A 17,316-nucleotide genomic window follows, 5' to 3' on the forward strand; every position below is an offset into this window, starting at 1 on the left:
GTTCAGCCAACCAGTACAGTTGATTACCTTCCTGATGGAGTGGTAGCCTCTTTGTAGGATAATCAGTTTGGCTCCCATAACCACCACAATAGTCCCAAGATACTAGCTCTTCCAAATTGTGTTCTCAGGCCATCCCCCCATACGCTCATGAGCAGATTTCTAAGCAGGTGCAGTGGAAATAAAGGGATGCATTCATTGTTCTTTGTTCAGATGATACCAGAGGGATTATATTAGCCCTGACTCACTGGAGCTAGGTCAGAAGAAAACTCCATCATGAAGGTGGCTGCTTGCCCCTCTTATTAAACTTGCCCGCAGCCCACAGAGAACTGGCTCTGGGGTCTGCATGTTCCTCCCTCTTCTCCTGGTGCCCATAATTACTCCTCTGGTTTCTTTTTAGGTCCAACATCTAGGCTTTTGAAGTTTGAAACTTAGGGAGCATTCTGGCCAGGCTCCCCTTCTGAAAATGACTACATAGGGTTTTTCAGAATTGAATATTCGGTGAACATTGGGGTAACCAGGTTGGGGCAGCTCAGACATGGAGAATTTTTCTGGATCAGCCTACATCCTTTCTCCCCACCTACATAAAAATCACGTACTAAAATCTCCTCTACATCATTTCCAGTTAGTGTTTAGCCTTCGTCATTTGGAGAACATTTTTCTTAAACTTAACTAAACTTTTTATTTTGCAATAATTGTAGATTCACATTGCAGTTATAAGGACAAAACAGAGATCTCCTATACCCTTCACCCAGTTTCCATCAATGGTAACATCCTGAAAACTATAGCATGATATCAAAACTAGAATATTTATATCACCAAAATGCAGAACATTTTTATCACCACAGAGATTCCTGAGGTTTCCCTTTTATAGCATCACCCACTTCCCTCCCACCCCTGCACCCCCCTTTACCCCTGGAAACCCACTAAGCTGCTCTCCATTTCTATAATTTTGTCATTTCAAGAATGTTATTAATGGTATCACACAGTATGTAACTTTTTAAATTTTTTAATTTTTTTGGCTGCGCAACACAGCATGTGGGATCTTAGTTCCCCAACCAGGGACTGAACCTGCACCCTTCACATCAGAGGCACAGAGTCTTAACCAGTGGACCACCAGGGAAGTCCCAGTGTGTAACTTTTTGAGATTGACTTTTTTTACTCAGAATAATTCTCTGGAGATTTATCTGATTTAGTTAGGTTGTTTTAGGTACCAATAGTTCTGTTCTAAAGATGTATTTTTTATTTTAATTATGGTTAAAAAACACATAGCATAAAATATACCATCTTAACCATTTTTAAGTATATAGTGCGGTAGAGGTAACCACATACACATTGTTGTACAGCAGATCTCTAGAAATGTTTCGTGTTGCAAAACTGAAACTCTAGGACCTCCCTGGTGGTCCAGTGGTTAAGACTCTGAGCTTCCACTGCAGAGGGCACGGGTTGGATCCCTGGTTGGGGAAGTTCCGCATGCTGCATGGTGTGGCTGAAAACCCCCCAAAAAACTGAAACTCTATACCTGTTGAATAACTCTCCTTTTCCTCCGCCCTCCAGCCCTTGGCAACCACCATTCTGTTTTCTGTTTCTAAGTGTGACTACTTTAGACACCTCACACAAGTGGAATCATGCAGTATTTGTCTTTTTGTGACTGGCTTATTTCACTTAGTGTAATGGCCTCAAGGTTTATCCATGTTGCAGCGTGTGACAGGATTTTTTTTTAAAGGCTGAATAGTATTCCATTATCTGAATATAGTACATTTTCTTTATCCATTTATCTGTCAGTGGACATTTAGGCTGCTTCCACTTCTCAGCTATTTCTTGTGAACAGTGCTCCAATGAACATGAGTATCCAGATGTTTCTTTGAGAGCCCGATTTTAATTCTTTGGGTTATACACCCAGAGGTGGGATTGCTGGATCATATAGTAGTTTTATTTTTAATTTTTTTGAGGAGCCTGCATCATGTTTTCCATTTTCCATTCCCAGCAACAGTGCATAGGCTTTCAGTGTTTCCATCCTCACGAACATTTGCTATTTTCTGTCTTTTTGCTTTGTTTCGGTTTTGGATTTTGGTAGAAGCTATCCTCCTGGGTATAAGGTGATATATCTCATAGCTTAAATTTGTGTTTCTCTGATGATTAGTGATGTTGAACATCTTTTCACATGGTTGTTGGCCATTGTGTATCTTTTTGGAGAAATGTCATTTCAAGTGCTTTGCCCATTTAGAAAATCAGGTTATTTATTTTTTTGGTGTGGAGTTGTAGGAATTCTTTATATATTCTGGATATTAACTTTTTTCAAATATGTGGTTTGCAAATATTTTCTCCCATTCTGCGGGTTGTCTTTTCACTCTGTTGATTGTTTCCTTTGCTATGTAGAAGCTTTTTAGTTTAACATAGACCCATTTGTCTAATTTTGATTTTGATCCCTGTGCTTTTGCGGTCATAGTCAAGAAATCATTGCTAAGAATAATGTCATGAAGCTTTTCCCTGTTTTCTTCTAGGAGTTTTATGGTTTCAGGTCTTACACTGAGTCTTCAGTTGATTTTTGTATATGGTGAAATAAAGGTCTGATTTCATTCTTTTGTACACAGATATCCAGCTTTCTCAATACCACTTATTGAAGAGACTACCCTTTCTGCCTTGTGTATCCTTGGCACCCTATCATTTGACCTTATATGCCAGGGTTTATTTCTGGGCTGTATATTCTGTTCCATCTGTCTATATGGCTGTCTTTATGCAAGTACCATGCTGTTTTTGTTACTGTAGCTTTGCAATATGTTTTGACATCAGGAAGTGTGATACTTCTGGTCTTGTTTTTCTTCTGTAATATTTTTTTGGCTATTTGAGAGGCCATATGAATGCTAGGATTTTTTTTTTCTATTCCTGCAAAAAAAATTGCCATTGGGATTTTGATAGGAATTGCACTGAATCTGTACATCACTTTGGGTAGTACTAACATTTCTAGCAATATTAATTCTTCTAATCCATGAACATGGATATATTTCCATTTATTTTTGTCTTTAATTTCTTTCATCAATGTTTCATAGTTTTCAGTACAAGTCTTTTCCCTCCTTGGCTAAGTTTATTCCCAAGTAGTTTATTCTTTTGTTGCTACTGTAAATAGGATTGTTTTCTTAATTTTCTTTTTGGATTGTTCTTTGTTAGTATATAGAAACACAATTGATTTTTGTGTGTCGATTTTGTATCCTGCAGCTTTGCCAAATTCCTTTGTTTAAACAAGTCTTTTCTTTTCTTTTTTTTTTTTTTTGGCTTCACCACACAGCATGCGGGATCTTAGTTCCCTGACCAGGGATTGAACCCATGCCCCCTGCAGTGGAAGTGTGGAGTCCTAACCACTGGACCGCCAGGGAATTCCTGGTTTTAACAATTCTTTTGGTTTATGGAAGCTTTAGGATTTTCTACATATAAGATCATGTCATCTGTGAACAGAGATAATTTTACTTCTTCCTTTCCAATATGGATGCCTTTTATTTCCTTTTCTTGCCTAATTGCTCTGGTTAGGACTTCTAGTACTATGTTGAATGGAAGTGATGAGGGTGGTCATCCTTGTCTTCTTCCTGATCTTAGAGGTAAAACTTAGTTTTTTGATATTGAGATGTTAGCTATAAGCTTGTCATACATAGCCTTTCTTATGTTGAGTCAATTACCTTCTATTCCTGGTTTTCTTTTATTGTTTTTATCATGAAAGTATATTGAATTTTGTCAGATGCTTTTTCTGCATTGAGATGATAATATGGTTTTTGTCTTCCAGTCTGCATTCTGTTAATATAGTGTATTAATTTCATTGACTGATTTTTATGTTGAGCTATCTTTGCATTTCAGAAGTAAATCCCACTTACTCATAGCGTAAGATCATTTTAATGTGATGTTGAATCAGTTTGCTGAGGATTTTTGCATCGATGTTCATCAGGGATATTATTCTGTAGTTTTCTTTTCCTGTAGTATCTTTCTCTGGTTCTGGTATCAGGGTAGTGCTGGCCTCATAGAATGAATCTGTAAGTGTTTCCTCCTCTTCATTTTTTGGGGGAAGAGTTTGAGAAGGATTGGTGTTAATTTTTCTTAAAATATTTGATAGAATTATCCAGTAAAGCCATCTGGTCCTTGGGCTTTTTTGTTGTTGGGAGATTTTTGATTACTGATTCAATCATATTTTTTATTATAGGTCTGTTCAGAATTTTTTTCTTGCATGATTCAGTCTTAATAGGAATTTAGCTGTTTCTTCTAGGCAATCCAGTTTGTTGGTATATAATTGCTCATAATAGTCTTTTATGATCTTTTTTATTTCTGTCATATGCATTGTAGTGTCTCCTCTTTCATTTCTGATTTTTTGTTGTCTTGTCTCCTTTTTTCTTAGACTAGCTAAGTATTTGTCAATTTTGTTGATTTTTAAACCAAAAAAACCAAACTCTTAATTTTGTTTCATTTTTCCTGTTGTTTTCCTCTTTTCTATTTTGTCTGCTCTAGTCTTTTATTTTCTTCCTTTTGCTAACTTCAGTCTGTTCTTCTTGTTCCTTGAGGTATAAACCTTGCTTATTTGACATCTTTCCTTTTAAATTAGGCATTATTGCTATAAGGATTCTGCTTAGCTTTTGCTCTGTTCCATAAGTTTTGATATATTGTTTTTTCATTTTCATTTGTCTCAAGTTATTTTCTAATTTGCCTTGTGACTTCTTCTTTCTCCCATTGTTCATGAGTATGTTTAACTTCCACATATTTGTGAACTTTCCAGTTTTCCTTTTGCTGTTGATTTCTAGTTTCATTCCATTGTGTTCACAAAAAATTCTTAGTGACTTCAGTCTTAATTTGTTAAGACTTTTTTGTGGCCTAACCTGTGATCTAACTTGGAGAATGCTCTGTGTGCACTTGAGAAGAATGTATATTCTGCTGTTGTTGGGTGTAGTGTTCTGTATATGTTAGGTACAATTGGTTTATAGTATGGTTCAGGTCCTCAGTTTGCTTATAGATCTTCTCTCTGGTTGTTCTATCCTCTTTTGTTCCTTTTTATTCCATGGTATGGATGTACCACAGTTTGTTTAACCATTCACCTATTGAAGGACATCTGGGTTGCGTCTTATTTTTGGCTATTATGAATAAAGTGGCTGTAAACATTTGTGAACAGGTTTTTGTGTAACCAAAAATTTTCATCTCTAGGTTAAATGACCAGGAGTACAATTGCTGGGTCACAAGGTAGTTAGATGTTTAAAGTTTTTTTTTAATATTTATTTATTTCTTTAGGCTGTGCTGGGTCTTAGCTGTGGTGCACGGGATCTTCATTGTGATATGCAGTATCTTTAGTTGCAGCATGCAGGCTTCTTAGTGGTAGCATGTGGATTCTTAGTTGAGGCATGCATGTTGGATCTAGTTCCCTGACCAGGGATCGAACCCAGGCCCCCTGCATTAGGAGCGCAGAGTCTTACCCACTGGACCACCAGGGAGGTCCCTAGATGTTTAATTTTATAAAAGCTACCAAACAGTTTTGCAGAATGTCTGTACCATTTTACATTTCTACCCACAATGTTTGATCTAGTTTCTCCATATCCTCTCCAGCATTTGGTGTTGCTGCTGTTTTTTATTCTAGCCGTTCCCATAAGTGTGTGATAATATCTCATTGTGCTTTTAATTTGTACTTCCCTTGTGGGTAATGATGTTGAACATCTTTTCATGTGCTTATTTGCCATAAACATAGCCTCTAGTCCTTTTCTGGATATCTGGTCTCAGATCATCTCCTATCTGTTATTCTGACTGTTTTTTGAGAAGCCTCCACCCTCTAGGAAAGAGGGACAGTGTGCCCAGTGGAGCCAAAGAACAAATATCACATGGTGGTGCAATTTATCAATACAGAGAGGTAGGTTTGTATGTAAACAAGTTATAATTTGTGAGAAATAAAGCCACATGCTCTCCAGTCCACCAGCAGCCTCCCAGATTCAAGAATGCAGGCAATGGCTAACAACAGTTTTCTCAGCAAATCTAACCACTTTATTTTTAGGGGTGAAGCTTTTACAAGTGCAAATGAATTATTCCAGTTACATTTATTCACTCGTTTTGTATCCACTCGTTGTATAACTAGCTCACATTTCATTTAAAAACAAAAACAAAAAACTGAGGGAGTTCCCTGGTGATCCAGTGGTTAGGACTCCCTGCTTTCACTGCCAAGGGCCCACGTTCAATCCATGGTTGGGGAACTAAAATCCCGCAAGCCACGTGGTGTGGCCAAAATGAAATTAAATTAAAAAAAAAGAAAACTGAGATATAGGTTTTCCCCAAGTTACTACTCCCTCTCCTCTCTTTTTGTCTTTCCTGTCAGCCTCCTGGGGCACTTGAAGTACTCAGGTTCCCAGCTGGAAGCAGGGTCAATCACATCAATGACGCTCAAAGAGTGAATATGCCCTGCTGCTCTCCGGGAAGGTCAGAATTTAAGTAGGAGAGACTCCTCAGCGGCTCACTTGCACAGGCTGCAGTGGGGAGAAGGGAAACCACCACCCCTGCCCACCCGCAGATGCTGGTCACTGCCCTTGTCTCTCTCCCTCCCACCCGCAGGGAACTGTGGGAGCCTCCCATCCCCAGGCGGGTGATGGGCCACCTTGAGGGCTGGTTTCCCCACTCTGTCTGTGTTGACACTGGAGGTTACTGGGGGCGGCTCATTGTTGCTGGAGTAGGAGTTCCGGCTACCCATGTGGCCTCCACAGACTCACGGTGGGTGAGTGGTGGCTTTGGCACTGCTGAGTGGTGCTGACAGTAATGGCTGTCCACTAGGCTTTCTTCATTCAGCTGGCTGGGGATGACACATGGGCTTCCTACTGGTCCTTCACTGATACCCCAGTGGGGTGGTTGGCGCACCTCATTAAGGCCCTGTGAGGGTGAAAGTCTGGACTCTGCTGGCCTTTTCCGCATTTGGCTGGAGAAAAGTGGTTATTGTTTCCAAGTCTTGCGCCATGCTGGCTGCCCCCTTCTCAGTCATTTGATTAGAGAGGGCAGGCTTTTCTAGAGGCTTCTCTTGTCTGAGTTTGTTGCCCTTTCTGGATTGCTGCCTTATTTAGCTCCACATCTGGGATATATGAGGCAAAAAGAAAACCCTGGGAACTCACCAGTGTCATTCCTCGGGTCCCAAGGTCTCTGGCTGGTCTGCCTTCTCCTGCCCCCTTTCTGCGTCTTCTTACATTCGTCTTATATAGATGTTCAGGGTTTTTAGATGGACTTAGTGGGAGGAATAGGGAAACTTATGTCAACTCCGTCTTCCCAGATGGGAAAATGATTTTTATGAAGAGAAAGTCTTCTCCTGTCTGGATGCATCTTATAATTCAAGTAATCTCCCTTTTTGTCCCAAACTTTGCCTCACACACAGGCAGTTTTAGTGCAGAACGAAAGTTGACCTACTCGGTGAGAAAATGATACCATTAAGGTTATAGCAGCAGTGGGATTTTTTTTTTCTTATGGCTTTTTGTTTTAGTTGAGACATATACAGATTATTAAGTTACTGCCACAGGTGATGGTTCAAGTTAAAAAAAAAAATGAAGAGTCTCTCGTGTCCCCACTCTGGCCACTTTGCTCCTTTGATGAAGTGGACTCTCCTCCCGGGGTTGCTGTCCGCAAACCACGAGTGTGCTTTTTCTCTATACTCCTTGACCTTCTGACCCTCACCCCAGCTGCTTTTTTTTTTGTCTGGAACAGGCCTTTGTGTCACATAAAGTCTGCAAGTTCCGCCTCTGAAATCCTCCTCTTGGAGACAAGTTCAAGGGGAATTTTCTTCTGATGTTCTAAAGACCACTGACCTTAAACGCCTGGCTATGTCAGCCACTTCATCAGCTCCAGGCTGTGATATCCCTGGGGTGACAGGCCCTGTGGTCAGGGCCTGAAGGACTGGGAGAAGATGTTGAACATTTGGGAAACTGGTGTACATTCAGCACCAGGTCTGACTTGGGGAAATAAGAAGTAGGAAACATGAAGGGTGTAATGGATAGTTACTCCAAAGAAGTTAATTTTTTTTTTCTGATAAAACAATCTCATTTATTATTACTATTCTCTTACTACAAAGGAGTTAAATTTGATTAAACTCTTGTATTTTGTTATTAAAATTGTAAAGACTGGGTTTAGAAGACTGTACTTACTTCTAGTGACCCACCCTCACAAGTTTTTCTCCTGGTGACTCAGTCATGTAGCTCGTATTTTTTGAAAATTTATCACTATAGAATTCTTCCTTTCAGTGCTATTACAATATAGCATTGAGTGAGAATGCTTTTTTGGGGACTCCATTTCTCATGCATGTTTTTGTCCTAGGTTTTTTTTTTAAGATATTGTGATGTCATTTGTCCATATCTGATAGTCTAATGTCTAAGACTTGGGTCTTAGGATATTATTTTTGAATTAGGCAGATCAGTGCTTCAAATAAGGCAAAGGGTACCGAAAGTGCTTTATAAATTGTCAAGTGGTAGAAAGATATTATCATCCTTTGAGAAGAAATAGTAAGTTGTTTTCCCTTTTTTTAATCACAGAAATACTTTCCAAGACTATTTGCTGGAAGAATATGTGATGACCTTGTAGTTTGGGTTCCGTCATTTTTAGCGGTCCCTTGGTGGCTTGCAGACATAACAACATACACCAAAGAAGGGGAAAAATTCTCCCCAAGAACATTCCATAGTCTGATCTTGATTTTAAAATAGTTCTAAGTGTAGTATAAGAAAATATTTGTCAAAATAACATGATACATTTATCATAGGGCAAGCTTAGGACTTTGGACCCAAAGAAAGAGTCCGGCATGTAACTCAAATGACAGGGCCAGAGGAAGACCATGGTGCCTAGTTACAGCCGCTCCTCAGAGTGGTCCATTGTCTGCTTGGGGAACAGAGGGAGAGAGACAAGGGCAGGGACCAGCAGCTGTGGACGAGCAGGGGTGGTGGCTTCCCTTCCGCCCACTGCAGCCTGCGTAAGTGACAAGCTGATGAATGTCTCTGCTTACATTTTGACCCTCCTGAGAGCAGCAGAGCAGATGTCACTCTTGGAGAGCTCTGTTCTCTATTGTGAGAACCTGGTTGTAGTCAAAGGGAAAACCTGGAGCTTCATTGATTCAGGTGACCCTGCTTCCCACTGGGGACTTGAGTCACAGTTAAAATGGAATGTGAACTAATTATCCAATGTGTGGGTGATAAATTGCACCACCATCTGGTATTTCCTCTTTGACCCACTGGGCACACCGTCCCTCTTCCCAAGCTGGTGGCAGCTTCTGAAAAAGAAGCCGAGGCTGAGAGGCAGGAGGTGATCTGGGCCCAGGAGACTGGGTTGCCCATTTCCCTGGCACAGCCCTGGGGGATTCCCTGCGGCCCCACAGGAGCAGGGAGAGGGTGCAGTGAGGAGCAGAGAAGGACTTGATCTACTTCCCTAACACCTGCCGAGCCCCAGCCCTGTGCTGGGCACTGACCCAGGGCAGGAACACGATGGTGAGCAAGACAGTCCATGGCCTGGCCCTCATGGGAGTGCTTTCCAGGGAGAGACTGACAATAAAGAAACAAGAATAATTCATGATAAGAGAGTGAGAAACAACATGGAGACAGATGGAGCAGGGCAAGGGGAAAAGTGATGGGATGGGGTGGACTGTTTTAAGTTGAGGGTCAGGGACCCTCTCCGAGGAGGGACATCAGAGCAGAGACCTATCTGGGGAGGGAGTGTTCCATGCAGAAGGAGCAGGACATGCAAAGGCCCTGAGGCTGGGTGTCCTAGAAACTCCATGAAGGCTGGTCCGATTGGAGTGAGCAAGGGGTGCCAGGTAATGTGTTTGGAGAGGGAAGCAGAGGCACATCTTTTAGGGCCTTTCTACTTTTTGTAACGAATATTTACTGCGAAGCAGATGAAATTGGTTAAGCTTGTGTTTTGTTATTAAAACTAAATATTTGCTTCTGAGTCAAATGGGAACACTTTGAGCCACATCACGGCAAAGTCTGATCCTCAGGTTTAAAATGTCACTCCGGTCTCTGGTCAAAAGAAAGACAGTCCTGGGGGCTGAGAGAGGCGGCAGAGGGACAAGTCACGCAGCTGGTCAGCCACGCTGTTCATGGATGGCGTGGCTGGGCCACGCGGTGGAGGGCTTGGTGCGAAGGGGTGGGGCTCAGGACAGACCTCACCGGTAAAGCTGTCTGCAGTCTACCTCCCATTCACTCCCCTTCCTCCCTGAGACCAGGCAGGAGAGTCTCCTCCCCTGGAAAATGGGCCCCGGAGGAAAGAGGCTCCCAGCTCTGCCTGTCTCGTCCTGTCGTGGGGAGCCCAGAAGCACAGGGGGGAGGTGTGGGCTGCAAGGCCTGGCTTGCCCCGTCCCTGGGCCTGAGCGGAGGCCTCTGCCCTACCCCCGCCCTGGCCCCCCTTACACGGAGCAGCACTTCACTGTTTACAGAGTACTTACCTAGAGATTGTCACACTAAGTGAAGTAAGTCAGAGAAAGACAGATATCATACGATATCGCTTATATGTGGAATCTTAAAAAATGGTACAAATGAACTTATTTACAAAAATAGGGTCACAGATGTAGAAAGCATACTTATGGTAACGGGGGAGGGGGGAAGGTGAGATGGGGGTGATAAATAGGGAAATTGGGATTGACATATACACACTGCTATTATAAAATACATAACTAAGAAGGACCTACTGTAGAGCACAGGGAACTCTACTCAATACTCTGTCATCGCCTATATGGAAAAGAATCTAAAAAAGAGTAGATATATGTGTGTGTATAACTGATTCACTTTGCTGTACACCTGAAACTAACACAACAGTGTAAATCAACTATACTCCAATAAAAATTTTAAAATACAAAAAACAAAGTACTTTCTCATGCTTGCCACCAACCCTGTGAACTGGGCAGGGCAGACACTGTTCCCTCTGTGTGGTAGGTGAAGAGACCAGAGCTCCTTGCCATGAGAATTAGAGTTTATAGAGACAGAGAGAGCACTTTGATATCATCAGGAGTAAAGAACACTGATTTCTGCTCTGGGGAAGGAATGTGGCCTGCACTAAGGGGACCCAGCTGAGTTTTTAGTGCTCAAGTTGTGGTTGACATTTTTCCTCTTCTAAATTTTCTTTTGACATAGTGTTGTTTATGTAATTTTGAAAGAAGCACAGCATTCCCATTCCATGGGATTAGGCCAAAAAGTAATTGCATCACTGAAACTATTTTGAAAAGTAGCCTCTTCTTGCCCGGAAGCAGCAGCCAGCTCTGCCTATGGACACCTCACAGTACCGGCAGGAGGTCTATGGCTGCGTTAATAAAGGGCTTCGTCCGCTGGCATAATTTCTCTCCACCCTTTGATGCAGGGATGTCTTCGCTTGGTAGGGGGTGCCTGGTGAATTTTTTTCCTAACTTCTGACATGTCCTAATGAACTTGCAAAACATTCTTTACAGCTTAGACCATTCTCAGCTTCCAAGCGGACTCGTCATTGACAAAGAATCTGAAGTTTACAAGATGCTTCAGGAGAAACAGGAGCTGAATGAGCCTCCAAAACAGTCCACTTCATTCTTGGTTTTGCAGGAAATCCTGGAGTCTGAGGAGAAAGGTAATCAGCCGTGTGTGTGTGTGTGCGTGTGTGTGTGCGTGTGTGTGTGCGTGTTTGCGCGCCCGCAGAGGCTCTTGTTGAGGGCCTGGGTTGAGGGGCAGTCATTGCTAAAACGCAGATGAACACAGCCCTGAAGAGGTGGAAAGAGCACGGTGTGCTTTGGAAGGCATGGCTCTTAAAAGACTTAAAGCTCTTTTCAAAAAAAGAGAGAGGGAATTCCATGGCGGTCCAGTGGTTGTGACTCCTTGCTCTCTCTGCCGAGGGTGCAGGTTCGATCCCTGGTCAGCGGATTAAGATTCCGTAAACTGCACGGCATGGCCAAAAAACAAACAAACAAACAAACAACGGGGGTGGGTTGCAGGGAGAGGATGCATGAGCTCCTGGCCACGCCTGCCTAGCTGCTTCCTGTCACAGGCATGTGGGGAGGCTGAGGGTGTGGTGAGCTTGACTGTTGTGGGATTCTGTCACTGTGTCCCTTGGCCATTGGTTTGGTTTGAGCCCACACACCATGTTTCTGTGGCGGCTGGCACGTGTGAGTGGGTGAAGACCATGGGGTATGAATGACAAGCAGAGTGAAATGAATGATCAGCACAGTGAAGCCAGGCTCTGGGGTTCTCTTTGGGGCCGTGCATTTGTTCTTGCTCTATGGTGGACGGCTTCCTGAGAACCCGAGAGCCCCCAGTTTGGCCACATCCCCCCTGAGTGACCTCAGGCAAGTCTCTGAACCTTTCTGGGCTTGTTTGCTCATCTGTCAATTGGGGATAAAAATCCTTTCCTTTAGGATTGGTGTGAGGATCAAATGTCATAAATTATACAAAACACCAGTCATTGTGACCCAGCACACAGTAGGTGCTTCCTAACTGTTATGATGTTTGAAACCTCATCAAGAGGTTCCAGGCCAGCCTTAGCTTATCTGCATGTGAGCTCTAGTGCCTGAGGTACCAGGGCCACCCTTGTGGCTCTCCAGGTCTCAGGAGATAGTCTTTGCCCTATAGCCATCATACACTATTTTTTCTGTTGATAATTTTCAAGTGGATGGCAGCAAAGCTGGCTCAATAACTTAGTCTCAGCAACAATGAGAAATTTCTGGCAAATGGGTGTGTTGCGGAAGGGATGCTTTTTTCCTCCTTCTCACAAAGGTGACCTGTGAGCAGCAGCTCTCAGGCTCGCCCACCTCCCAGGTGTCATTCATAAGTGCCTCTCATTCTCGCCATCAGCCTAGCTACCAGTGACTTCTGGAGAGTTGGGTTTTGCAGCCCTTCTTGGTCTCATTGAGGCCCAGCTCTCTACACTCTACACTGTCCCGTGCCCCAGGACCCACCGGAGTCCTGCCTTCTCCTGCTCTTCTTCTTCTTCCCAATGTGCCTGCCTGTGAAGAGAGAGTTGGTACTTCTGGGAGGAATACTTGGCGGTTCTGCTTGTGAGACCTGCTTCAGCCAGGCCAACTCCAAAGGGGTTAGCTGTTTCTCCAGGGCAGCCAGTGAGGGTCAGAACTGAGTGCCCTCTGGAAAAGTCCCTTTCCTCCTGGAAGCCCCCAGCTGCAGAGCTGGCTTTCCAGGAATCCTCCCTGAGCTGAAAGTTCCCTAGTGAACACACCCAGCACCCAGGCTTCCTCCCCCATTTGGTTCTTTAGAGAAATAGGCAATTTATAAGCACAGGAAATTAGGATAATTCTTCTTTTATGCTAGAAGGATATTGTCCCTACCAGCAGTTTTCCCCTTTGCTTGGAGTACCTGTGCTGTTTGGGAGGAATGAGTCATATACTCTGTTAAGTTTCAGTCTTAGCCCAACTAACAGATGACTTAGGGGACAACCCTAGAGGATGACAGTTTTTCAAAACATGTGAGAATCCACAACTCAACCTTCAGTTGAGAAGAAAAGCCAGTCTGTTCCAGCCCGAAGTAGAACATAGACATTACAGGGCTCAGCGCATTGAATGCTCTCAGGTCATGGGGTGCAGAGAAGGACCCAAAGCCCAAGATCACTGAGCTGCTCTGACCTGCTCTTCAAAATCTAGACCCCTTCCATCCTGTACTCTACCTGCCAAGCCAGTGGCTTCCATTCTCAAAGCTACCTCGTGGTTCTAGTTGGCAGCTTCTGCTCCAGCCATCATGCCTACTTCCAGGCACCAGGAAGGAAAAAGGAGGCAAAGGGCTAATTGGGGAATCCCCCTTTCAGATGAGCCAGCTTCCTCTTTCCCAGAAGTTGACTATTCCATTTATATTTTGATCAGAAATTAGTCACATGACCCCATCTAGTTGCAAGAGAGTCTGAGAATTATAGTTTTTCTCCCCTGGGCTGGATGACTGGATATCTTATTGCTCCAAAGAACATGAAAATTTTGCTAAAAAGGAAAAGGGAGATAATAGATCTTGTGGTCTCTCCCTTGTCTCTTAATATGCACTTGCATTAAATTTTCACTGAATGAAACAGCATAAATTCCAATCCAGATATCTGCCACATGCAGAAGGCTCTCAAGTGAGGGAGCTCAAATGCCTGTTTTCATATGAGATGAAATGGTCAAAGCTCAGGGCAGTGGCTGGTACATGGTAAAAGCACTCAGTGAGGGTTACAGTAAGTCCCCTATGTACGAACGAGTCCCGTTCAGAGAGCGCATTCGTAAGTCCTGTTTGTTCGTAAGTACAACAAAATTAGCCTAGGTATGCAACTAACACAGTCGTATGTAGTACAGTACCAGTTACATCACCACTGCTTTTACACTTGCTTCCAGACATCCTGGGCTTGAAATAAGTATACTGTACTACTGTACTCTATACAGTACTGTGCAGTAAAGTATACAAAAGCACAACCACTTGTAGAGGATGCACACACGTGACAGTGTATGCCAGGCATGTGAGCTAACTTTCGTGATTGGACATGAGAACGCATGTTTGCATCTTTGAAAGTTTGCAACTTCAAGGTTCATATGTAGGGGACTTACTGTACTGTAGTGCTTAAGAAGGCCTGTAGTTCTTAAAGCAGTGCTGCACCACCAGCACTGGCGTCCAGGATCTTCCCGTGACCCGTCACAAGACCTCAAGCAAGTGGCTCGTGTCTCTAAGCCCTAGTCTCTGCATATGTCCAGTGAGGCTAATATTGGCTCCTCCACAGGTTTTTAAAGCCTTGAGGGAAATGGTGCGTGTAAAGTGCCAGGCATGCAGTCAGTGAGGCCCCACAGGAGGTTTGGCTGCAGCAGGGCTTGGTGATAAATCTCCAGACAATGTCGATCTTCTCATTTGGGGTGAAATTCGGCCTCTGGACTAGGAGAAAGGGTCTTGGGTTCTTCACACTTACTATTGCTCTGGATCAAATTCTAAAATTTGCAGGGAGAAGGAGGCTTTATTTTATTTTTGTAAACTGGACATATACCTAACAAAATTTACCGTCTTAACCATTTTTAAGCGTACGATTCCATGGCATCGAGGACATTCATATCATTGTGCTGCTATCACCACCATCCAGCCACAGAACTCTTCATCTTGCAGAACTGAAACTCTGCGCCCATTCAACACTAACTCCTCACGGCCCCCTCCCCCCCAGCTCGTGGAAACCTCCATTCTGCTTTCTGTTTCCATGAATTTGACTATTTCATGTATTTCATATGAGTAGTATCATGCAGTATTTTTCCTTTTGCACCTGGCTTTTTTCACTTAGCATAATGTCCTCAGGGTGCCCCCATGTTGTAGCATGTCAGCATTTCCTTCCTTTTTAAGGCAGAATGATAGTCTATGGTATGTATACACCATAGCCATCGTGGACCGAGACGTGGACTGAGAAACAGAGTGGGAACAAGAGGCTCTGAGATAAGAGGTATCTAGGCTCGTTTTGGCTGGTGCCCAGGGTTCCAGGAGAATCCTCAGATGGTCTGGAGTCAGATCCTAGAGGACCAGCAGGTTGGAGGTTAAGGACCATAAATTTGATTCTGTAGGTAATGTAGAGCCATGGAGGGTTGTTGGGCAGTGAAGTGGATAGAAAAAAGGCTGCGCTTTACTCCATTCATTTTCACTTTTTTTTTCTTTTTTTGCCGTGCCAGGTGGCTTGTGGGATCTTAGTTCCCAGACCAGGGATCAAATGCAGGCTGTTGGCAGTGAAAGTATGGAGTCCTAACCACTGAACCGCCAGGGAATTCCCCCATTCATTTTCACTTTTTTCCAAAAAGCTTTTAGATGCAAGGTTCACTGGAAGGGGAGATATTTGGAAATTTTTGTAGCTGCCCACAGTCCAAAGGGAGCCAATATTTTTGCTCTAAGCTAGTGGAGAGGGAAGGAAGAAGTGAAATTTCTTCACATTTGCTGTGTTGGCTGAATAGGTGAAAGAAGAAAATCTAGCCAACAGGTGGCGCTGCAGGGCTGAACAAGCCGCAGCGAGGCCGGCTTTATCCAGCGCACAGCCTCTTCTGCTGGCGCTGTGCCTGGCTTTATCCAGTTCAGTTCTGTTATTTCAAAAAGAGATGTGATTCTCCCCCTACCAAGTGGGGATCGTGTGTCCCTCTTTCCGTTCTCCTCCTGCATCTCCTACCTTTCCTGGTAATTTTTCTGCGAAAAACAGCCCATCACATAGGAGACCCCGAACTCATAGGGTTGGCTCAGCACCGCCAGTTTCCTTTGCAGGCTGTGCAGGTGTGCAGAGATGCTGCCATTTCCTTTACTTCGCAGCGGGTGGGCAGCCAAAGTGGCTCCAGCACCAACAGCCAGAAAGCGAGGGAGCCTGTTTGGGATACTCAGAAGCATGAAGCTGCCTAGCCAGGCCCTTCTGAGATCCTTCTAGGCAGGTCCAGGATTAGGGCAAGGTGAGGGAGGCACTTGCCTTGGGTACAAAATTTAAGCTGGTACCTAAGAACTCAATCAAGACAAAACTGATACTTGAATGCAATATTTTAAAAAAATCAAAATTAATGCAAAAAAAATCCATAGTGAACAAAGCTGGGGCTGTGACCGAGGAAGGGAGGAAGGTTGGGAAAGGTACCTTGGGCTGGGGGGTAACAAGAGCACCAAGGTGGTTTCCCACATGCATCTGTGAGGGGCAGCGCCAAGCCTTCCCCAAGCCTAGTGGTAGAGCTCACAGCTGAAAACCGTGGAAACCCTGGTGCCTCCTAATCTCTGCCCCTTGTCACATGTTGCCAGATGGGCACCTGTGTTTATCAATTCCCGCGATGCGGGAGGTTCCCAGCACTGATGGGAGAAACCTGAGAGGCTCTGCTGTAAACACCCACGATGGGGTCCTTAAAAGTCCCAGACTACTTTTATTAATTAATTAATTTATTTATTTATTGGCTGCATTGGATCTTCGTTGCTGTGCACGGGCTTTCTCTAATTGTGGCGAGCGGAGCTACCCTTTGTTCTGGTGTGTGGGCTTCTCATTGCGGTGGCTTGTCTTGCTGCAGAACATGGGCTCTTAGGTGCACAGGCTTCAGTAGTTGTGGGACGTGGGCTCAATAGTGTGGCTCGCGGGCTCTAGAGCGGCACGTGGGAACCTCCTGGCCCAGGGCTCGAACCCGTGTCCCCCTGCATTGGCAGGCGGATTCTTAACCACTGCGCCACCAGTGAAGCCCCCCAACTACTTTTAAATATTCCTTCTTATTCTCCTCGGCAGCAAAGCATCCCAAGCTAGCTATCACATTCTGTCAGTTAGCAGCAAGTCGCAGCAACAAATGCATTTCTTACACCAGGGCTGCTGGTCAGCTGTGGCTCTGGCTTTGGGAGGGCTGGGCCTGGCTTCACGGGGTTTTTCGTTCTGGGAGCCCAGTAGAGGGAGGTGTCC

The 17,316-nt window shown here is 44.0% G+C and overlaps 1 protein-coding gene and 1 non-coding gene across 2 annotated transcripts in view; one reads left to right on the plus strand and one right to left on the minus strand.

Annotated features, from left to right (window-relative positions):
* The window catches only part of PDLIM1 (PDZ and LIM domain 1), a 48,060-nt gene that overhangs the window by 27,220 nt on the left and 3,524 nt on the right, over positions 1–17,316 (plus strand). The window contains exon 5 of the mRNA XM_057734742.1: positions 11,405–11,556. Within this exon, the coding sequence (XP_057590725.1) occupies positions 11,405–11,556 (152 nt within the window). The remainder of the gene's footprint in view (positions 1–11,404; positions 11,557–17,316) is intronic.
* Positions 5,384–5,456, minus strand: TRNAR-CCU (transfer RNA arginine (anticodon CCU)). The gene has a single exon. It is a non-coding gene; the product is annotated as a tRNA-Arg (tRNA).

The sequence above is a fragment of the Hippopotamus amphibius genome, chromosome 5 (genome assembly GCF_030028045.1).
Source record: "Hippopotamus amphibius kiboko isolate mHipAmp2 chromosome 5, mHipAmp2.hap2, whole genome shotgun sequence".
NCBI lineage: Eukaryota > Metazoa > Chordata > Mammalia > Artiodactyla > Hippopotamidae > Hippopotamus > Hippopotamus amphibius.